The sequence below is a fragment of the Chelonia mydas genome, chromosome 6 (genome assembly GCF_015237465.2).
Source record: "Chelonia mydas isolate rCheMyd1 chromosome 6, rCheMyd1.pri.v2, whole genome shotgun sequence".
NCBI classification, from domain to species: Eukaryota; Metazoa; Chordata; order Testudines; family Cheloniidae; genus Chelonia; species Chelonia mydas.
The window spans coordinates 49620877-49639876 of NC_051246.2; the positions used below are offsets into that span (position 1 = coordinate 49620877).

At 42.0% G+C, this 19000-nt stretch overlaps 1 protein-coding gene across 10 annotated transcripts in view; it reads right to left on the reverse strand.

The window, feature by feature from the left end:
• The window catches only part of NAV2 (neuron navigator 2), a 649830-nt gene that overhangs the window by 324089 nt on the left and 306741 nt on the right, over positions 1-19000 (reverse strand). For 6 of the 10 annotated variants that reach the window (XM_043547854.1, XM_043547851.1, XM_043547850.1 and 3 more), the window contains exon 1: positions 13556-14673. The exons of 3 other annotated variants lie outside the window; for them this stretch is intronic. In XM_043547854.1, the coding sequence (XP_043403789.1) occupies positions 13556-13813 (258 nt within the window). In that variant the 5' untranslated portion in view covers positions 13814-14673. Of the gene's footprint in view, positions 1-13555; positions 14721-19000 lie in introns of those variants that run through there. One more of the 10 variants, XM_007067936.4, reaches the window with a different exon arrangement.

A 19000-nucleotide genomic window follows, 5' to 3' on the forward strand; every position in this document is an offset into this window, starting at 1 on the left:
TCATTAACATGAAATGGACAGTGAGGAAGAAACAGAATGGAGAGCAAGTAAGAGGCATTGTGCTGAGTGGCCTTCATTCTCCCTACCCACTACCAACTTTTCTTCAGTCTAAAGGAAGTGTCCTTCACTATTCCCCACTTTTTCACTCCAGTGGCCAATTAGGAAAAGCTGCTATTGCTCAAACACTTCATTCAGGTTTTCTTTCTTTGAACCTCTTATATAACCTTAGCTGTAAGAGTGTGATAAGAACAGGAAGACACAGATTCCAGCCCCCTCGGGCAAGTTGGATCATTCTCTCTCTCGTTTTCCTACTTTTAACTTTGGAGAAGGGAGACCCTCTTCCTTCTTCAGTTTGGAAACTTCAGAGATATCCCTCGTTTTAGAATGTCACCGCCTTCTTGGGAGAGACACTGGGGTTGCACTACTGAAAATCTGTAGGCCGGCCAGCAGATGGTGCTGACAAGTAATGCAGCTGACCATTCTTCCCCTGCACACCTCAGCTGGAATGACTAAGCACATGACAATGTGCCAAGTTCTCCTGGTCACAGATCAGAAAGAATCCAAGCTGCTGCTGCAGCAGCAATGATCTGTGGCTATAGCTCTACTGCAGCGTAACGCTCCGTCTATAGCAAGTATTCTTGCACTGACAATCTGTCTAGACTCAGTGCGAGGGGATGTGCTCAAAGGTGCACTCCCACAAAACGGAATGTCTGTCTTTTTATACAAAGATACTGTAGGCATTGGTCAAACTAATGAGCTTGTTTCCATATCCTTTCAGTTTTGCATTTCCTTCCCATCACTTAACTGTTCTGAAAAGCAGTCACAGGGAGAGTCTGTCTCTTCTCCTGAGTGTAAGAAAGATTCCTGTCTGCTGGAAGATTGTAAAAAGATCTGCTCTATGGCAATCAAGAGCAGAGTCTCTCAGTACTACTGCAAAAAGAAAAGGAGTAGCACTCCTTTTCTTTTTGCAGATACAGACTAACACGGCTGCTACTCTGAAACCTGTCAGTACTACTGGTCTCATTGGTTTGGGGTCAAATGGTTTAATCTCCAAAGATCACTATGCCATGCAGTTAAAAGCCATACAGTCGAAGGGCCAAAAAGCTAACACCTCCTAGAAAGCCAACAGAACATAAAGTCCGCCCTGTTTCAGAGAAGAGAGAGGAGAGTTTGTATCGGATTGCTTGGAAATGAGATCCTAGGCAACAGCTCCTTTTCCCTCTAAAAAAAGCAAAAAGTGGTTTGGTTTTGTAAATTAAAGCAAGTTCATTAGAATTCCCCTGCTAGCCCGTTGCTTAGCAATAGGATGCTAACTCTCCACTCTGTCCTCTAAATTAAAGGAAGCATACCTTTTTGCCAGATTTTTAACAGTCAGTTTTTTGGCAGGGTTTGTTTTTTTAGACTGGACAGTATGTCCAAGACACTGGAGCTGGTGCATTCCAAAGCAGTTTGGAGAGGAGTAAAGTGGCAAAGCTGAAAATATGAGGATAAATACATCTTCACTTTTGTTCAAAGTAATCAATCCCAGCAAAGTCACAGAAGAACCCAGTATGTGTAAACCCATCCTGAAAACCTGAGTAATCCTTGATTAGCCCTCAAGCAAAACAAACAAACCCACCGCTAATATATTCCCTCAACTGGCCTCAAATGGTGAAGTGGTTGCTTGATTTCATCGTAAGTGTGTTGTCTTTAAAACTAGTTTTGAAATCAGACTAAGATGTTTACATGATCTTCTTGAGTAAGGAGGACTTTATGCCTTGATCAAATTTGTCTCAATGGACTGCTCCACTGACAATTAAGCTAGCCAGCTGCAATCAAAATTGTGCACTGATCTTTTCAATTTGTAAATATGTTCCCTAAGCCTGTTCTGAACTTCTACAGTGTGGGGGCACACAGTTAAAGCACCATTTGTAATAAAGTTTCTGTAAGAAAATGTAACTTTGCATCTCATTACAGCTCTAATAGTAATTTCTAGTAATACACATGGCTATGAAGTCTCAATACCAATGAACAGGTCATCAATTTCCAAATGTCCTTTGCTTTGGGGGTACACAAGGGAAATTTGGCTTAGAAGTCTACTTTTGCCATCATATGCTATTAATCAGTCTAGTTCAGCAGTTCTCAAACTGTGGATCAAGACCCCAAAGTGGGTTGCAACCCTGTTTTAATGGGATCGCCATGGCTGGCATTAGACTTGCTGTGGCCCGGGTCAAAGCCTGAGCTGCACTACCCTGGATGATGGGGCTCAAGCTACAGGCCCCCTGCCCAGGGCTGAAGCCCTTGGGCTTCGGCTTTGGCTCCCCACCCAGGGTGGCAAGGCTCAGGTGGGCTCAGGTTTCGGTCCCCCTTCCTGGGGTCATGTAGTAATTTTTGTTGTCAGAAGGGGGTTGCGGTGCAATGAAGTTTGAGAACCCCGATCTAGTTCAACAACATGGATCCCAAAGTTAATCAGTGCTGTCTTACCAAAAAGGTCATTATAATCAATGAGAACTAGTAGATGGTGTATAGAATAAAACACAAGGCAATTTCTGACCACTACTTTATCTAAGTGGAAAACTAAATGTCTCCATTGAAAGACTCCCCTCTTCTGTTGTAGAGCAAAAAAAGCATTTTCAGTTAAGATACCACTGTCATCCTTTTCACTGCCCCGAAATACCTCTCAGTCTGAGGAAAAGCACATAAAGAAGAAGAATTGAAGACATGCAGATTATATACTACATGGTTCTGAAGGAACTAAACACCACAAACTTATCTTCTCCCACTTCCTCTTTCCCCCAAAACAGTGAAATTATGTCCTCAGCTGTGCATGATAGGAAATTTTCTTCTTACTCAATTCTGAAAATGTAATTACTGCAAAGTTACAACACTTGGTCAACTATTAGGAGAAAAAGAGGGTGGATATGGGAAGACCAGGAGGGTTCCCCTTGTACCCTTCCCTCCTCCAAACACCAGGTAACTCACAAAGTCCAAGCAACGTGAACAACTGCTTCCAAAGCCATGCAGCAGTTTTAGGTACCTCCCTGACTGTTTATACCCACCGTCATGGAGATACTTTCTGTCTGAATATGCCTGGCCAGACTCCTATAGTGAAGCAAAGTGAGTCACACTGTTCTGGACTTGACTGTGTTGATTGCCATTGGATCTACACTTTAGGCCCCGATTCTCTTGAGCCTCCAAGGTACTCCTCACTGTCAAAATTGCATCTACCGTATCACTATCCAGTGTGTGGGTTGGGGTGTCAAGTGAAACATCTCTAACACTATCTCTATTCCCTCCTTGCTTCTGAAGGACTAATTGGATTGAGTAGTCTTGGGACTGGAAGGACTACTGATTCCAAATTGAGGACTGAGGGATTTATGAACCCTTTGCACTAAGTCTCATGATTCACATCATTGGCTATGTTTCCTCCTAAGCATTATTACCATATTAAGACCCACTAGGTTCTATAAAGCTGAAATGTAGTCCCCAATGTAGTCTTTTTAGTCTGACAGTTACCCTGCCTATTTGAATATTAAAGTAAACTCACAAGCAAACCAACTCCTGGGAAGGAGTCATTGAGTTCTTTTTCGAGCTGATAGCTTATCCATGTGCCTTCTGCCATGCCTAGGCTCTATCTACTGCCAAACTGCTATTCAGTACTTACACAGTACCACATGTGTGTATGGCACTTGTCAAAACACATAACCAAACAAAGTCCCTGATGTATGCTGCTTACAGTATAAAAGGCTGGATGTGATACAAAGTACAAGACAGGAAGATAGGAGCAGATGGAGTCATAGCAGTGGAGGACTAATGAAAAGAAGGGTACATAAGGACAGATTTGAAAAGGGAGAGAGAGGTTGCTTGACACTCAGAAATAAGGAGGCTATTCTAGCCATATGGGGGGAAGAGAAAAAAGACAAAGTGGAGATTGGGAGAAGGGGTCAAAGGATCATTCAAGACAATGGACTGGACACAGTGTAGGATATAAGAGGAGGTCTAGGAGGAAATGAAGACTTATGAGATCTGATGAGATCACAATCCAAAATGGTACCAACACAGAGACAAAACTAGTAAAGGCAGTTTAATAAGGTATCAATATTTTTGAGATCTGAAAACTAGATTTTTTCCTCTCATTTATAGTTTTCCTACATGCTGCTTCCAGTTCTAAAATAAGCCAAGTACAGGATGAAAAATAATCCATGGTTAACACCAAAAAATACTGTCAAGGGGGAAAAAATAGGACGGTGTAACCATTGCAAGAACTGGGATCTGAGGCTGATTTAAATATAAAACAACCTGTTTTATCAATTTGTTTTAATGTTTTATTTATTATGTTTTAGCAATTATTTCCATGCCCGTTCTTTGCATAACTATAGAAACTTCAAATGTTTCCACAAACTATTTCACAAAGAACAATTTTCAGATAAAATTAGAGGCTTGCAAATAAGTGACAAATGTTTGACTGAATGCCAGTACTTGGTGAATGGAAAACCAGCAGCTCCCAGTTACAAAATGTACCAACAGTTCATGACTAATAATACACATGGAGCCTGGCAATTTATATGCTTCAAATATAAAATTTTCTAAAAATAATATTTTACCAGTGTATTTTTAGCCAGGTAAACATCTCTTGGGAACAAATCTGAGTCACACTGTGTTTCTGCAGTTCGCCCCAATTTAAACTCAATTTAAAGACCAAATTCTACTCTCACTTACCAGAGTACCAATCCAGAGTACCTCCACTAAACTCACTGATATAAATGAAAGCAGAGCAAGGCCTTCAGGACATTGACTTCATGGGGAGTGTCCTTTGATTTACACCAGCGTTCTAGTCCAGAATTTGGCCCAGAATCTGGAATAGGCAGAAACTGAAATGATGAATGGAAAAAGTCATGTATCATTCAAGGGCCATCAGTCAGACTAATCAAAACTGGATCTTCTTAAGGTCTCTCAAAGTACTGATTTTGTGTAACAGGCTCAGGAAAATTAATAAAGAATTAATTATTGATATAAAAATAATGTTGTCCCCTTTGGTAGGAAAAGGTGAAAGGGATCTATTGGCAAAGACTATTACAAATCTATAGTGACAAAAATGAGACACTATCTCACCTCTGACTTAACAATCTTGGAACCAAGATTATGGCGTGGACAATGATTCTCAAAGCACTGATCACTGGAAAGCTGATATGGGTAAAAGCAACCCCAGGTTTACAAAACATCCTCCCTCAGGTTTCGGTTTTCCAAAGCAAAAAACAGATGTGGTTTGGATTTGGGTCCCATTTAACTAAATCCCTCTTCACCCCCTCAACAAAACTGGGGGGAGGTAATGAATGTTTGTACTCTTGTCCCTCTGTATACAGAGATCACCAAAAATGGGGTGGCTCGGGTTTTGCAAACTTCTATTGGAAAGAATGTTTTCTGGCTCACTCCATCTCTTTTACGTGCCTGTTACCTTGGTATCCAGGTGGAAAACAGACAAAGGTCCAGGCCCTACTTATCCAACCCTTCCCTCCTCTCCCCCACATTTGGTGACAGTAAGGTTTCAGGTAAATAGTTCCAATTTTCCAGAAAATGCATCTGGAGGTGTTAGTCTTTAATATTTACAGGTGCAGTCTTAGAGGTTTCTGACAGTGGGAATGAACAGAAATCCAGCTATCCCTTCTCCTACAGCCTCCTTTCCCCTCCCTGCATCTACAGCAGGGGTGGTCAAACTTTTTGGCCCAAGGGCCACATCTGGGTATGGAAATTGTCTGTCTGGAAATTGTCATGAATACTCACGAAATTGGGGGTTGGGGTGTGGAAGGGGGTGATGGCTCCGGCTGGGGATGAGGGGTTGGGGGTGCAGCAGGGTGCTCTGGGCTTGGACTGAGGGGTTCAGAGGGTGGGAGGGGGATCAGGGCTCAGGCAGGAGTTTGGGGCATGGGAGGGGATCAGGGGTACAGGGTCTGAGCGGAGCTTACCTCAAGCAGCTCCCGGAAGCAGCAGCATGTTCTCCCTCCAGCTCCTACACAGAGGCGCGGCCAGGTGGCTCTGTGCACTGCCCTGTCCGCAGGCACTGACCCTGCTGCTCCCATTGGCCATGGTTCCCAGCCAATGGGAGCTGCGGGGGTGGCACATGGAGTGGGGGCAGCGTGCGGAGCCCCATCTGCCTCTACGCGTAGGAGCCAGAGAGAGGACATGCCACTGCTTCTGGGAGCCGCACGAAACTATGGCAAGCCCCCGACCCCATTCCATGGCTGGAGCGCAGGAGCGGAGCAAGCCCCAGACCCCACTCCCTGGCAGGAGCTCGAGGGCAGGATTAAAACGTCTTAAGGGCCAGATGCGGCCCCTGGGCTGTAGTTTGCCCACCCCGATCTACAGTGTCCACCAATTGTGATATCTTTTACATTTCAGATTGTTAATTTTTTCACAACAGCATTTTGAATCAGGGCAGAGAAAATTACTTTATGACAGTCTCCATCATCTGGGGTGGCATGGTTTTATGTTGCTAAGAATACTCATGGAGGGTGAAGTGCTAGTCAGGCCAATCTTCTGGCACACTCAGAATGCTTGTTCTCTCTCAATTTCACCATCTCTGCTCTCTCACTCTGTGTATACATTAAAGGATGGTATCTCTCTCTGAGTACTACCAGACTAGATGGACCAGCTAATAGTGAAATGGAATTAAACCCATAAAGAGTTAAAAAGGTTTGGGGCATATGTGGAGAAATAGCTGATGTGTTTCAGTGCACATGAGCCTAAATCAGAAAGTTTGGAGTCTAAAAGAATTAAAGAAAACAAAAAACATACATTAAAAGGGAGATGTTCTGTAGAACACAGAATGAGCAAAAAATGCAGGCATGCCAGAAAGGAAATCCCTAAAGCTGTCAGAGAAATATCCCACTGCAGCTTGAAAGAAAAACAGAATACTGAGATGTAAAAATAGGGGAACAGAGTAACAAGAAAGAAGAAATTATTCTCCACAATGAACTCATTACTGGTTAGAGCACGGCTGGACTGTGGTTTCCAGTTTGGGCACTGTTATAGAGAAAGAACAAGAGGGTTAAAGTGTGAGCCATAACAATTATTTGAAAAATTAGGAGTAACAAAAGTGGGGCTGTACTCACTGGAGAAATTTAGTTTCATGGGAAAACAGAAGTTTCAAGAGCTGAAGCCTGAAGGGCACAGTGAGAATATACAGGGAGAATATGATAAGCAAATACCAGAAAGGAAAATAATAGTCCAGTGGTCAGGGTGCTATACAGAGACTCTAAAGGGCTGGATTCAATTATCTGGTCTGCCACAGCCTTCCTGTGTGACTTTGGACGAGTCATTTGGTCTCTCTTTGCCTCAGTTCTCCATTTATACAATGGGAATAATAGTACTACACTGCCTCACAGGAATGTTGTGAGGATAAATACATTAAAGATTGCAAGGTGCTCTGAAACTACAGTAATAAAGGACACAGAAGTATCATACATAGCTAGAAAGTGGAAAATAGGAAGAATATTTAGCCTAAAGGAAGGATTTTCAAAAACAGTCAGCATAGGCCTAACTCTTCTCTCAGTACAGTCAAAGGTAAAATTCCCATTGACTTCAATGGAAGCAGAGTCAGGCCAACACTGAGGACTTCCGAAAATCCCACCCTGGATGTTTTCGACGGAGGGCAGTGAATTTCTGGAAGACTGTATTTATGGTGACCAGGTGCTAATTTACTGGCATGCTGAAGGAGTGCCCCAATTATCCTGTAATCAGAAGGATAGTCATGATGAGTGCCTGCTTGTTCACCTATAATGGACTAGATAGAGAACTAACCGTGAGTGAAAACTGAATTGGACACTGAGAACAAGTGGCGCTTCATGGTCTTAATGAAAAAAAAGCCCCAAAAGAACCCCATGAGTTTACACTATAAATCTTTCATCTTTAGTACAAATGCTTGAGGAACATGACAGCTCTTTATACTCTCTTTAGTGATCACTATAAAACAAATCATGAATACTTTTTTCTCTTTTTTTTGGTTTCTATGTGGTAATAATTCCTGGCACTCATTAATATGCAGCTATTAAAGTGCTATCAAAACTGCTATCATAAACACAAGTATAGGGCACATAGTTTGGCTGGGGGATAGCTGACGACTTCTGTTTGAATTTCTTGGTGACAGGTGTTAGTGGGAATCCCTCAAAAAGAAAGTTACAATTATAATGTTGACAAGTTTTTTGTCACAGACATTGTCTGTGATTGAGGGAAAGTACTTAAGCACATGCTTAATTTTAATCATATAGGGAGTCTCACTGAAATCTATGTTCCTCCAAGTTAAGCATGGGTTTAAGTATTGGCTGGATTGGGGCCACTGTTATTTCTTGGGGGTTTTTCCTCCACCACTGGTTGCAAATTCCCTAACAAAAGTTTGAAAATATTATTTCTTTGCTATCATTTTTTCTCCATTTTATCCATGATAAAAAGTTTCCTACTTTTGCTTCTTACAAATCAAAAGCCAATATGTTTGCCTCCTTTATGTCTGTGTTACCAGTATTACTGGTTATAATTCTCAAGATAGCTCTGGCGATATCTGAGGCCCAATTCTACAATCAAGTACCTGCTGGCAACTCTAACTGGCGTCAGTGGGACCTGTATGTGCATAGCTGAGGTCACAACTGGGCCTAGGCTCTGTTTACTTCTCCCCCTCCTACAAGATGGCTCTGCACTGCCGTGCTGAAAACAGGACTACGTTAACCCGAACTAGGTACCATTTAGCTTGCGCTCCCAGGGTCTACACAGAGCTGTTACAGTGCAGCATGCTAGTGCACACTATAGTTTACACCCCCATAGTCCAGGCACAGTGAGATATGCTCTGTGTTTCCACTGAGCCACTACAGAGCCATCCTGCAGAAAGAGCAAATCCTAGCGGTATGATAGCTGCTGCTCTTGTGTGTGTAGGAGAGTTTAATTTCTCAGCAACATGTTTTTTCATCTCTCCGCCTATCAAGTTTTACAATCAGTGAGAAAATGATTTGGAGCTATAAAGTGTCTTTGATAAAATTAATAAAAACATAATAATAAACAATGTCTGAACTATGAATGTTCTCAGATACTAGCAGATAACCACTCTCTGTGTTCTCCCCACAGAGTTAAGAGCAAGAAGCTAGAGACGATTACACAATAGCAAAAAAATGCACTAATTAAATCCATAATTGTCTTTTATGGTTAAGGCAAGATTCCTAATTTTAACATAATAGAACAAGGTTGCAACTGGTTGTATTCTTGAGGCAATATTATCTTCTTGATGGTCTCATTATTGAATCCCTAAAACACTCTCCTCCCCAGAAGAATTGTAGTCAACAGTGATTTTTGTCTTAAGAAATGAGTAAAAATTTAATAATTCCTCAAAGTGCAAATGACTTTTTACAAAATAACTAGTGAATCCCATTTAGTAAAGGACAGATCCCTATCTTGTTATCTGTTAGATGGAAGTTTCTGTGGAAACAAAGTTAAATATTTCCAAAACAATGCTCTCTAAATATGGGTATAATTTACTGGTAGGTATGTCAGACAATATAAGTATTACTTCAAGAGGAGGTAGCCATTGTTCACCATACAGGGAATTAAACACAAAAGAATGAATGGAATGCACAAATCAGTGAAAATACAACAGCAATGACATTATAGTGATTCATCAATTTAAGGTTTCAGTCTAGCACTGGTAATGAACTTGAAGCTAAGCGTTTTGGATCTTTCTTTAGAAAGTGCCTCTAAAATGGACTAAAATTGCTTTTATAAAAATTACACAGATTGTAACTACTACATTTCACTTATATGGTACTAATTAAGACACAAAATATGCCTGAAATATAGGCATATATATGCATATAGGCATACTTTCCCCATTTTACAGATGAGGGAGAAAGACAAAGTCAAAATAATCAGAAGTGGCCACTGATTTTCAGTGTTCCCATCTTGAGATGACTTGGGATTGATTTTCAGAATTTATGTGACCCCGAAACTCCACTTAATGTCAGCGGAAGCAATGACTGCACAGGTCCTCTGAAAATCAAGTTCAAAATATCTACGGTTAAGCACTCAAAAATGGAGGCATCCATTATTATTTACATTCAAGTGACTTGACACACATGGAAAACAGCCTGGACTAGAACCCAGTTGTTCTGACTCCTAATTTCCTGCTCTAAACACTAAACAGGGCTCCTTCCCCACAATAAATCACAAAGCCAAGTGCAGGGAAAGAGGCATAACCATCCTCCAATAGGAGCTCAGATACTATGATAAAGGCATAAATTCCTCGACAGAGAGAAGCTGGTGAGAATTTATGCATCACTAATGTGCACCTGTTTCCTTACTGTAAAACCTATACAGGAGGAAGGCTGGGCATAGCAGCCATTAACACATGTACCTCATTCCAGACCCCTTGACCACATCCCAATATGCCCTGTCCCGGCTCCTCCAGTGCAGCACCTGCAAAGCATCACTGTGCAGTGTTTCAAAGGTGCCGGAAGTGGGATAGTCAGTCTCCTCCCAATGCTTCCTCTGCCTGCTGGGAGTCTGTTACATGAATATTTACACAGCCAGCCAAAATTCTGCCCAGTGAAAACTGCAACAACTGCAACAGTAAAAACATTTACAAAACAGGACATGATGAAAGACCCAGCAGACAGGCCCAACCAGCTCACTTTTCTGCCATGTTTGAGACAAGATCTAAGAACGCCCTCATGGCTGCCACTCCCTGGGCTTCTTCACACTACAGGCTGCCACAAGGTGACAATGAGAAGAGTCTGATTTTTGCAGCCCTTCAGAGCTACTGCTGGCCAGATCGGAGAGCAGGCTTGGTTAGGAGGAGAGGGAAGCTGCCCATCCCAGGCCACAAGAAAGGTGTCATCATGGCAGTCAGGGAGGGTAGCAAATTGTAGAGTGAACAGGAGGGCACATGGCACCAGGCCTAGGATTTGTGACTACCGAAACTATCGTCAAATTAAAAACAAAGAGTATTTCAGCTAGGCCAGAGGCTCAGCAGTCATGTTCCAAAGTACCATCCAGGATCTAAGATGTCAAGTTAGGGGTGCCCAACACTAAAACAGCCCTGGACAAGGGCTTGGGATTGAGGTGCACTGGCAAAGCCCATGGCTAGAGGTCACTGACCAAATTTGCTAGAAAGGAGTGCCAGCCTAGAACTCCAGACCTGGGTTCAATTCCCTGTTCTGCCATGGACTACCTGTGTCACCTTGGGCATATCACTTAGTCTCTCGCTCTGTCTCAGCTCCCCATCTGTAAACACTTCCCTACCTCATAGGTATGTTGTGAGGATAACTATATCAAAGATGATGAGGTGCTCAGATACTCTGGTAGTGGGGGCTATATGAGTACCTAAGATAGAAATATTGCTGCGGAAATGGCTATTCACTCCTTAGAAGTAGGTTCTGAGAACCTCCTAGAGATATTTAGTCCTGGGTGAACTGTTCTAGAATCAATCTGTGTAGGACTATTAGACTCGACATCCTCTATAATACTTAGTCCTGCCATGAGTGCAGGGGACTGGACTAGATGACCTCTCGAAGTCCCTTCCAGCCCTATGATTCTATACCTGGATGCAGCTGCAGGCTTTTTAGGAGGAAAATACCATTGCCATCTGACAGGAGACACCCTCATAGCGGGGAAGGGGGAATAGAACAGTAGCTCTGATATAATCGGTGTGGAAAAAACTCATTAGGTGTAGATCAATGTCCCAAGTCAGTATCTTGGGTGGGAACAGCCGTGCATAAAATAAACAGAGCATAAGAGAAACGTGATTACCAGAGCTTAAACCAGTTAACATAACACCAAAAATACGTAATCATACAGTCTGGACCAATCCTAAGAGGTACTAGTCACCTGCTGAGATTTGGACCCAAATAAGTCATTGGGCATTGCTAATAAATCAGGATTTCTCCCACAGGTTGTGGCAAGAAATTATCCCAAACTCAATAAGTAACTCCTACATTTTTTGGCCAAAATCTTGCCCTGCTTGACAATTCAGTATCATGATATACAAACGTGTGCTTCACATCTATATATGGGTTAAAATACATACTATCCTCCCAAAACTCCACAACTCTAGTAGTCTCTTTATGCCTAAATTACTATTTAAAATGAGACAATACCTATTAATAAGAAACATTTATGCAGCAATCAAAACTTAAACACAGAACCAAGGCATGTCTTAGCGAGAAAGCGAGCAGCGTATGCAGAGATTTTGCTGACATTTTGGAATTTGAAGGGAAAACTCAAGAATTAGAAGAAATAACATTTGTTCCTCTCTTAAGAGCATGATGTGATGCAAAGGTCAGTCTGTCTGCTGCCACCTCCCTGACACCACTCGCATGTCTCCCTTTTCTGCTTTCAATCCCTCAGGAACTGGTACAGTCACATTAGTCTGGCCCGACTAGCCTGATACGTCACCTGTCTGCCAGAAAAATGCAGCAAATCCTAAAATGCAGAGCAGGAGGCCAAATGCACCCAATCAGCAGTCATGCTATCGCTAAGAGAAGAGGTTGTGAGGCCACAGCAAGCAATCCCTAGATGGCACAGATGACCGCGTATTCTCGGGGAAAGAGGGGAAAGCTAAGATTCTTTCAAAAATACCCCATTTCCAGTGTATCACCCACCTTCTCCCAGGTTCAAATGCCTGCAGAGGAGGTTCATGATATGGACGGCTGGTTTCAAAATACACCACCCGCCTACATAGCAACCTCTATATAATGTTAATCAGTTCAGTTTGCTGCAGCAGACCATCTGCTTTGCTCACACCATAGTACTCTAACATACTACTATGTACTTACACTGCTATCAAGCACACTGGGGCATCAGAATTACAGAGGCAATCTGATCCGTGCTGAAATAAACTAGGATGTACACTAGCAAAAATAAAACAAGTGGTAGAACGTACATTTCTTCTCTCACCATGGAAAGCAACATATTTAAAGAACCACCCAGATGCACATTTAAGAGCAATCTAAATACTGCACATTAAAAATGAAGTGCTGTCTCTAGACTGCATATACATGTCATCAAAGACGGAAAATTCCATTTAGCATGAATTTCCTAGGTAGTCAGTTGCATTCAAGGGTACAATCTGACTGATAATATATTCTCTGTACAATGCAGTTGAATACAGAACATGTCAACCTGCCCATCATCTCACACAATCACAAATACAAAACGCACAACTAACCAATACTCCATACACCCCCATATACAAAATACACCCACCACAACTAGAAGCCCTGCCACCATCAGAGACCAGCACAAACACAGAACACACCCAACCAGTCAACACCCCTGTAAATACAAATCACATACCCCATAACCAACATCCCTTCCACCTCCAACAAACCCCACAAATACTAACCCTGCAAACAACCAACACACAAGCAAACACAAATACACAGCATAGCACACGTAACAACCAACACCCCGCCACCACCCCAACTAAAAAACCAAGATCACCCCCTGCCACCACATGGCACCACCAAAAATAGAAACACCCCCACCACACACCACCTCCACTACACACACACACACCCCTCCCAAAATACCACACTTTTCTAACCTGTGTATCAAATCCATTTTCTAGAGAGCTACTCTTCCTGGGGGGGAAGCCATCCCCTGCATTCTCATGTCCATGAGGTGATTTGAGGGGGATCTGGCTGGAATATGATGCCTTGGTCACCTCCACCTTGTTCCCAAACTTCAGGTAACAGGGTTGCGGGATGGTCCTGGCCGTCGGGACATGCAGGATGGGAGCAGCGCTGTGTACGGGTTTAGGTAGTCCCGATTTCATTTTGGAGGCCACCAGGATGGCTGGCATTTTCTCTTTCTGCTTTCCTAACACGTTTCTGTCAGCAGCAGCAACAGTAGTAGCAGCAGCAGTCAGGGAGAGTGAAAAGGCAGGTTCAGGAAGCTGCAGCCCTGCTTAGGAATCTCCAAAAACTGCTTAGAAAATAACAGAATGAAGGAAACAGACACTTTTAAGCCTAAATTATCTCAGTGTCTTGTGAGCCTTCCACCTGTTTCCTCTGATTTTATTTTAATTCTCAACCACTGTCCTCCTTCCACTCTTCTTCTGTTGCTACTGCTATTTAACTTGTTCTTCCCTTTCGATTGCTGACTCCTATAATTTTCTTTCTTGGAAACGGAAGACTTTTACTTCATTATCTTGTCACTGCATCTCCAAAGTGAGGCAGCCTTTTGGAATAGAAAAAGAACCTGCTGCAGCATATGCCTTCTGTGTATGTGTGTGTGATAGAGAGAGAGAGAGAGAGCGAGAGCAAGCAAGCAGGATTTCCAGCTTAAGATGTCTTTCTTCAGTCTTAGCCAAGAAGCAGATGTAGCTCAGTGTGTTAATGACTGATGCCCTTGGATACGAGCCTTAGAGAATCAAGCTTCTTAGTCTTAATATCTGTGAACAGGACAATGATGCTAGAGCAGAAGGAGAAACGCCCATTAATGACACGTAAATAAAAAAAATGCCAGTGGCAACAAAATTTCCCAGCTCTTCCAGTGATGATCATGAAACACGGAGTAAAAATTCAGCTGTCAAACAGGAGGGACAGCAGCCACCACCTCATTTTAAACATCGGCACTGACACAGGTTTCAGCACTACTGCTAATATATCGTGTGTGTTAGAGGCAGCCTGCTGTGCCTACACCAAAGAAGGCTACAGAGATTAGCTGGAGTAGGGGAAGGTTGCAATCTGACAGTACAGTGAAACAGTGCGGCCCTCTGATTGGTCCTCCCAACTCAAATCAGAAACAAAATATCTCTGCAAAAGAGGAGTGGCTTCAACCCCGGTGACTGGCAGGGAACTGGGTGACTGTGCTCAAGTACAAAGCAGGATCTGTAGCAGCTCTGCAGCAGCACTCACAGCTGAGCTGTGCTAATGTTAAGGATGCATTCGAGTTTCCTACCCATATTTTTTTTAAAAAGCATTTTCAAATAAAAACACGTGGGACTGAATCATCATTCAATTTTTACTCACTCCTCATTCAGGAAAACTCCCTCTGAAAGTGTAAAGGAGTTTGTCTGAATAAGGGCTTACAAATTTAACCTGTTAGCAGTACTTTGCACATGTATAGCACCTTGCATTTAAGGATCGTCTGGAGGTCTTCTGTTCAGTTCCTAGCGAGTTAGCCAAGATGGTGGCCACCACACCAACAGTTGACAAGGTTGTAAGGGATGATTAGTCCCATTTTACGGCAAGATACTGGAAGAGCTAAGTGACTTGCTCCAGGTCACATAGTGGGTAAGTGGCATAGTTAAAAATAAAACCCATCTCCTGTTCTAACCACTATCCACAACACTTCCCACCTAACATTTGTATGTAAAAGAATCCCTACCGACTGCCTCGTTGAACAGATAACCTAAACTCAGATCATATTAAACCATGGAGTATTTTTGCAAGAGGTTTCATATCAAGTAGGTTATTTATAGACAAATACAAAGCCTGGACACTTTATCATTGCAAACTCCTGTGTCTCCTGCTTAGCACTTGCTACTGACTCCATAATTAAAGTGAGTTCTGCGATGCTTCTATAATTTTGCACAAAGTCAACATGTTAAATATTTATTTTGATTTTGGCATCCCTACCCTCAAATACACTGGCTTTGTGGGATGCTTTGCATTAACTCTCAGTGGGTAATTTTTTTTATCAGTAAATGTATTTTCCCTCTAGTCTTTTTATCCACAAATCTCAGATTACAAACTGCTCATCTCTGTTCTTCCAACACATTGAGATAGGCCTTCCAATGTTTTCTAGCTTCTGGCTAGAAATTATTGTGAAAAAAAATTCAAAGCATAAAACTTGACAACCAATGTCAGATTTACCAGATTAAAGGACTGGTAGTTGTGGGAGCTAAAATTTATTTAATGCTACAATACTTTATGCATCGTTTCAGTGCTGAAAATCTTTCTAGCTAAAACAAAAAGAAGCAGAGATTGAAAAGAAAAAGAAACAAAAAACCTCTGCAGAAGATCCAGGTCCAAATGCAAGGCTAATTTTAGTTTTGTTGCAATATTCATAAACAACTGAAGAAGCAGAAAAGGTAATTTATATCTTTATTTTTTGTCTTTTGCTTAGAGTTTGATTAGGTTCAGTGCACCTTCCCCCCAGTTTCATAGGATTCTGCCAATTTTTGGGGATCTGTCTGCATCCTGAAAAGCTAACTACCTAGCTTGCAGATACAAACAAATACACAAAATTAATTTGAGTAAAGAAAAACAAATCCTTTTAGTGCTAATTTTTTAATGGCTATTGAATGTCATGTTTGTCAAAGATGATAGATTGAATTTCCTAGAATGGCCATGCTCATTGACAAAAACAGGTCAAGTTTCCACAGAATACTCCCTACTGTCTCTATCTTTACCTACTGGAATAACTCTAGAATCCAATCCAGGCCTTCTGCTGAATGCCAGGTGTTTTGGTGGTCTAATGATGTGGACACCTGTCCACCATGATCTAACCTGACTTCAACATAGGCAACTAAACAGCCAACAAATGGAAATAACTTGGTCTCTGATTTGTTTATGGGTCACATATGGACTGGGGACCTAAAAGTAGAAACTTCTATTATTAATCCCTTGCAATCTAGGTCCCCTTTGTGTGTGTGTATTCTGTTGTAACTATTTTACCAGTTCCAAATAATGGAACCCAATGTCACTGAGATACAGTGTCCTGCTGGCAAGACACATCATCACATCACAAAATGATGTCATAATATTTTAACACATCACTTTACAGACTACATTTGCAAAGGTGGAGAACCTGAGGTTCGATCCCTCAGCCTTGAACCATCTTTGGAGATTATTAGTTATTTTCAGTTGTTCCTTAAGGCATTTTCAGATGTGCCTATTTACAACAGAAAGTCAATGGGAGTTGGGCATCTATCTCAGCCTCCTTAGAAAGACAATTTAGACTGGGATTTTCAATCACCCAATTTCAATACCTTGGTTAATTTCCAATACTAAAGAAAGAATAAACTATGATTAAAAGGTGATATTTCAGCTGAAATCATCCAAATCAAAAACCACGAACCTTATCTTCCCTGGAGATTGTCATATGTGTCAGACTGGCCCCTACCCATGCACACAAAGGGAAAAGGTGAAAGTGCAAGAAACCTTTTAACTCAATTCTCTTGTGCAGGGCTCCCATTCCACCTTTGTCTAGGCCCTCCTTCCCCTGCACAACACCCTTCTTAGTCCCCTCTTTCATTCCTACAGCCCTGTTCAGACAGTGATCATGGTCATCACCTGTCTGTGAAGGTCCTTTGGGTGAATCTCAAAAACTGAACCAAATGAACCGAAAACTAGGCAGTAAGTCAAAGTGCAGCTTCCCAAGAAGGAGGGGAGTTAGGGAATGGAATGTCTGCCATGAACAGAGAATCATGGATGCCCCCCGGCTGCTGTGTGGTGTACTGAAGCAGTCCTCTAGGCAGCACTAGCCAGGAAGGGGATGATCAGGGCTTCTGGGAGCCCAAGAAGGGCTGCCACAAACTTAAATACCTTCCCTTCATAGCAAGAAGCCTCAGAGAGGCTAGCTGCAGAGAATCTGTTCCTAAACACATGTAGTGTTTGTTTAATCTCTCTCGCCCCAGTGAGGTATGTACTGAATTTGGAGAAGCACCTAGACTCTGAGGCCACAGGTCTTGAACTTGGAATTGCCAGACTTTCTAACTTTTGTGATTTTGGACAAACCTATGGTATACTCATAAGGGCTTCCCTTCTTTCTGCCCCTCTGATACTCTATTTGGAGTTTGGAAAGAACATGGTTTGGTATCCAAAATCTCTGTGAGGACTATGTCAGTTCCTGTACTTTCTGTCTGCCTCCTGTGTGCTTCCTTTTATAGAATAAGAAATTATTAAATTTCTTTTAAAAAGCAACAAGCATAGCAATTTTCCTGTAGTTTAAGCTTAACTTAACTTCACCTCTAGTGGCAACAATGGTGCCAGGATTACCTTAAAATAAATTATAATAATTAATGTTATGACCAAGCTGCCTCTTCTATGTATTTAAGGTGCAGGAATGTTTTCTGTAGTAAGGAAAAAAGTGTTATAATGGTTAAAACCTAACTCCTATATCATGAGGGGGTCACACTGAGCAGTTCCTCCACCACCTGAGGGCATGAGGAGTATGTTTTACCAAATGACTCATGACAGGAACAAAAATAATCTGTGGAGGGGGACTCTGTATGAGGCCATAAATTAGATTGACGATGGGATATGGGTCAAACTTAATGCTGCTTTTGCAGTATAAATGTATGCTTCCTGTATCAAAACTAATTGTCCGGACTTTGGCTTTTATTCATGCATTTCTAATTTTATGAATAACGCTCTTAATTAAAGTTGGTTCAGAAATTAGAGGTGCGGGGTGATTTTCAGAAGAAATTCAAATATTGAAAATATTTAGCTGAAAAATGAAATATTTCAATTTGGAAAAGTTGCCACGATGCCTGATGGGACCTGTCATTTGGGTGCCTCATGCTCTCATTCATAGAATCATAGAATATCAGGGTTGGAAGGGACCTCAGGAGGTCATCTAGTCCAACCCCCTGCTCAAAGTGGGACCAAATCCCCAATTTTTGCCCCAGATCCCTAAATGGCCCCCTCAAGGATTGAACTTACAACCCTCGGGTTAGCAGGCCAATGCTCAAACCACTGAGCTATCCCTCCCCCTCATTCTTCTCTAGAGGCTGAGTTCTCTGATTGGACTACATCTCCCATGATGCATGATGGTCTCCTCTCTTGCAGAGGGGAGGTGTTCTTGGCCATGTTATCTCCACAGATGACAATGAGGACACGAGGCAACTGAGCTACAAATCCCATGAGGCACCGCAGCTGCATTTCCAAATCAAAATAGCATGGCTTTTGGCTGAAATATTTTGGTTTTCAGACATCTGATTATTTGACATAAATAAATATATTTTCTGTGGAAAAAGAGACATTTTAGTGAAAAATTTCACTTATCTGAAAACCCAATCTTCCAGTGAAAAACACTTGAG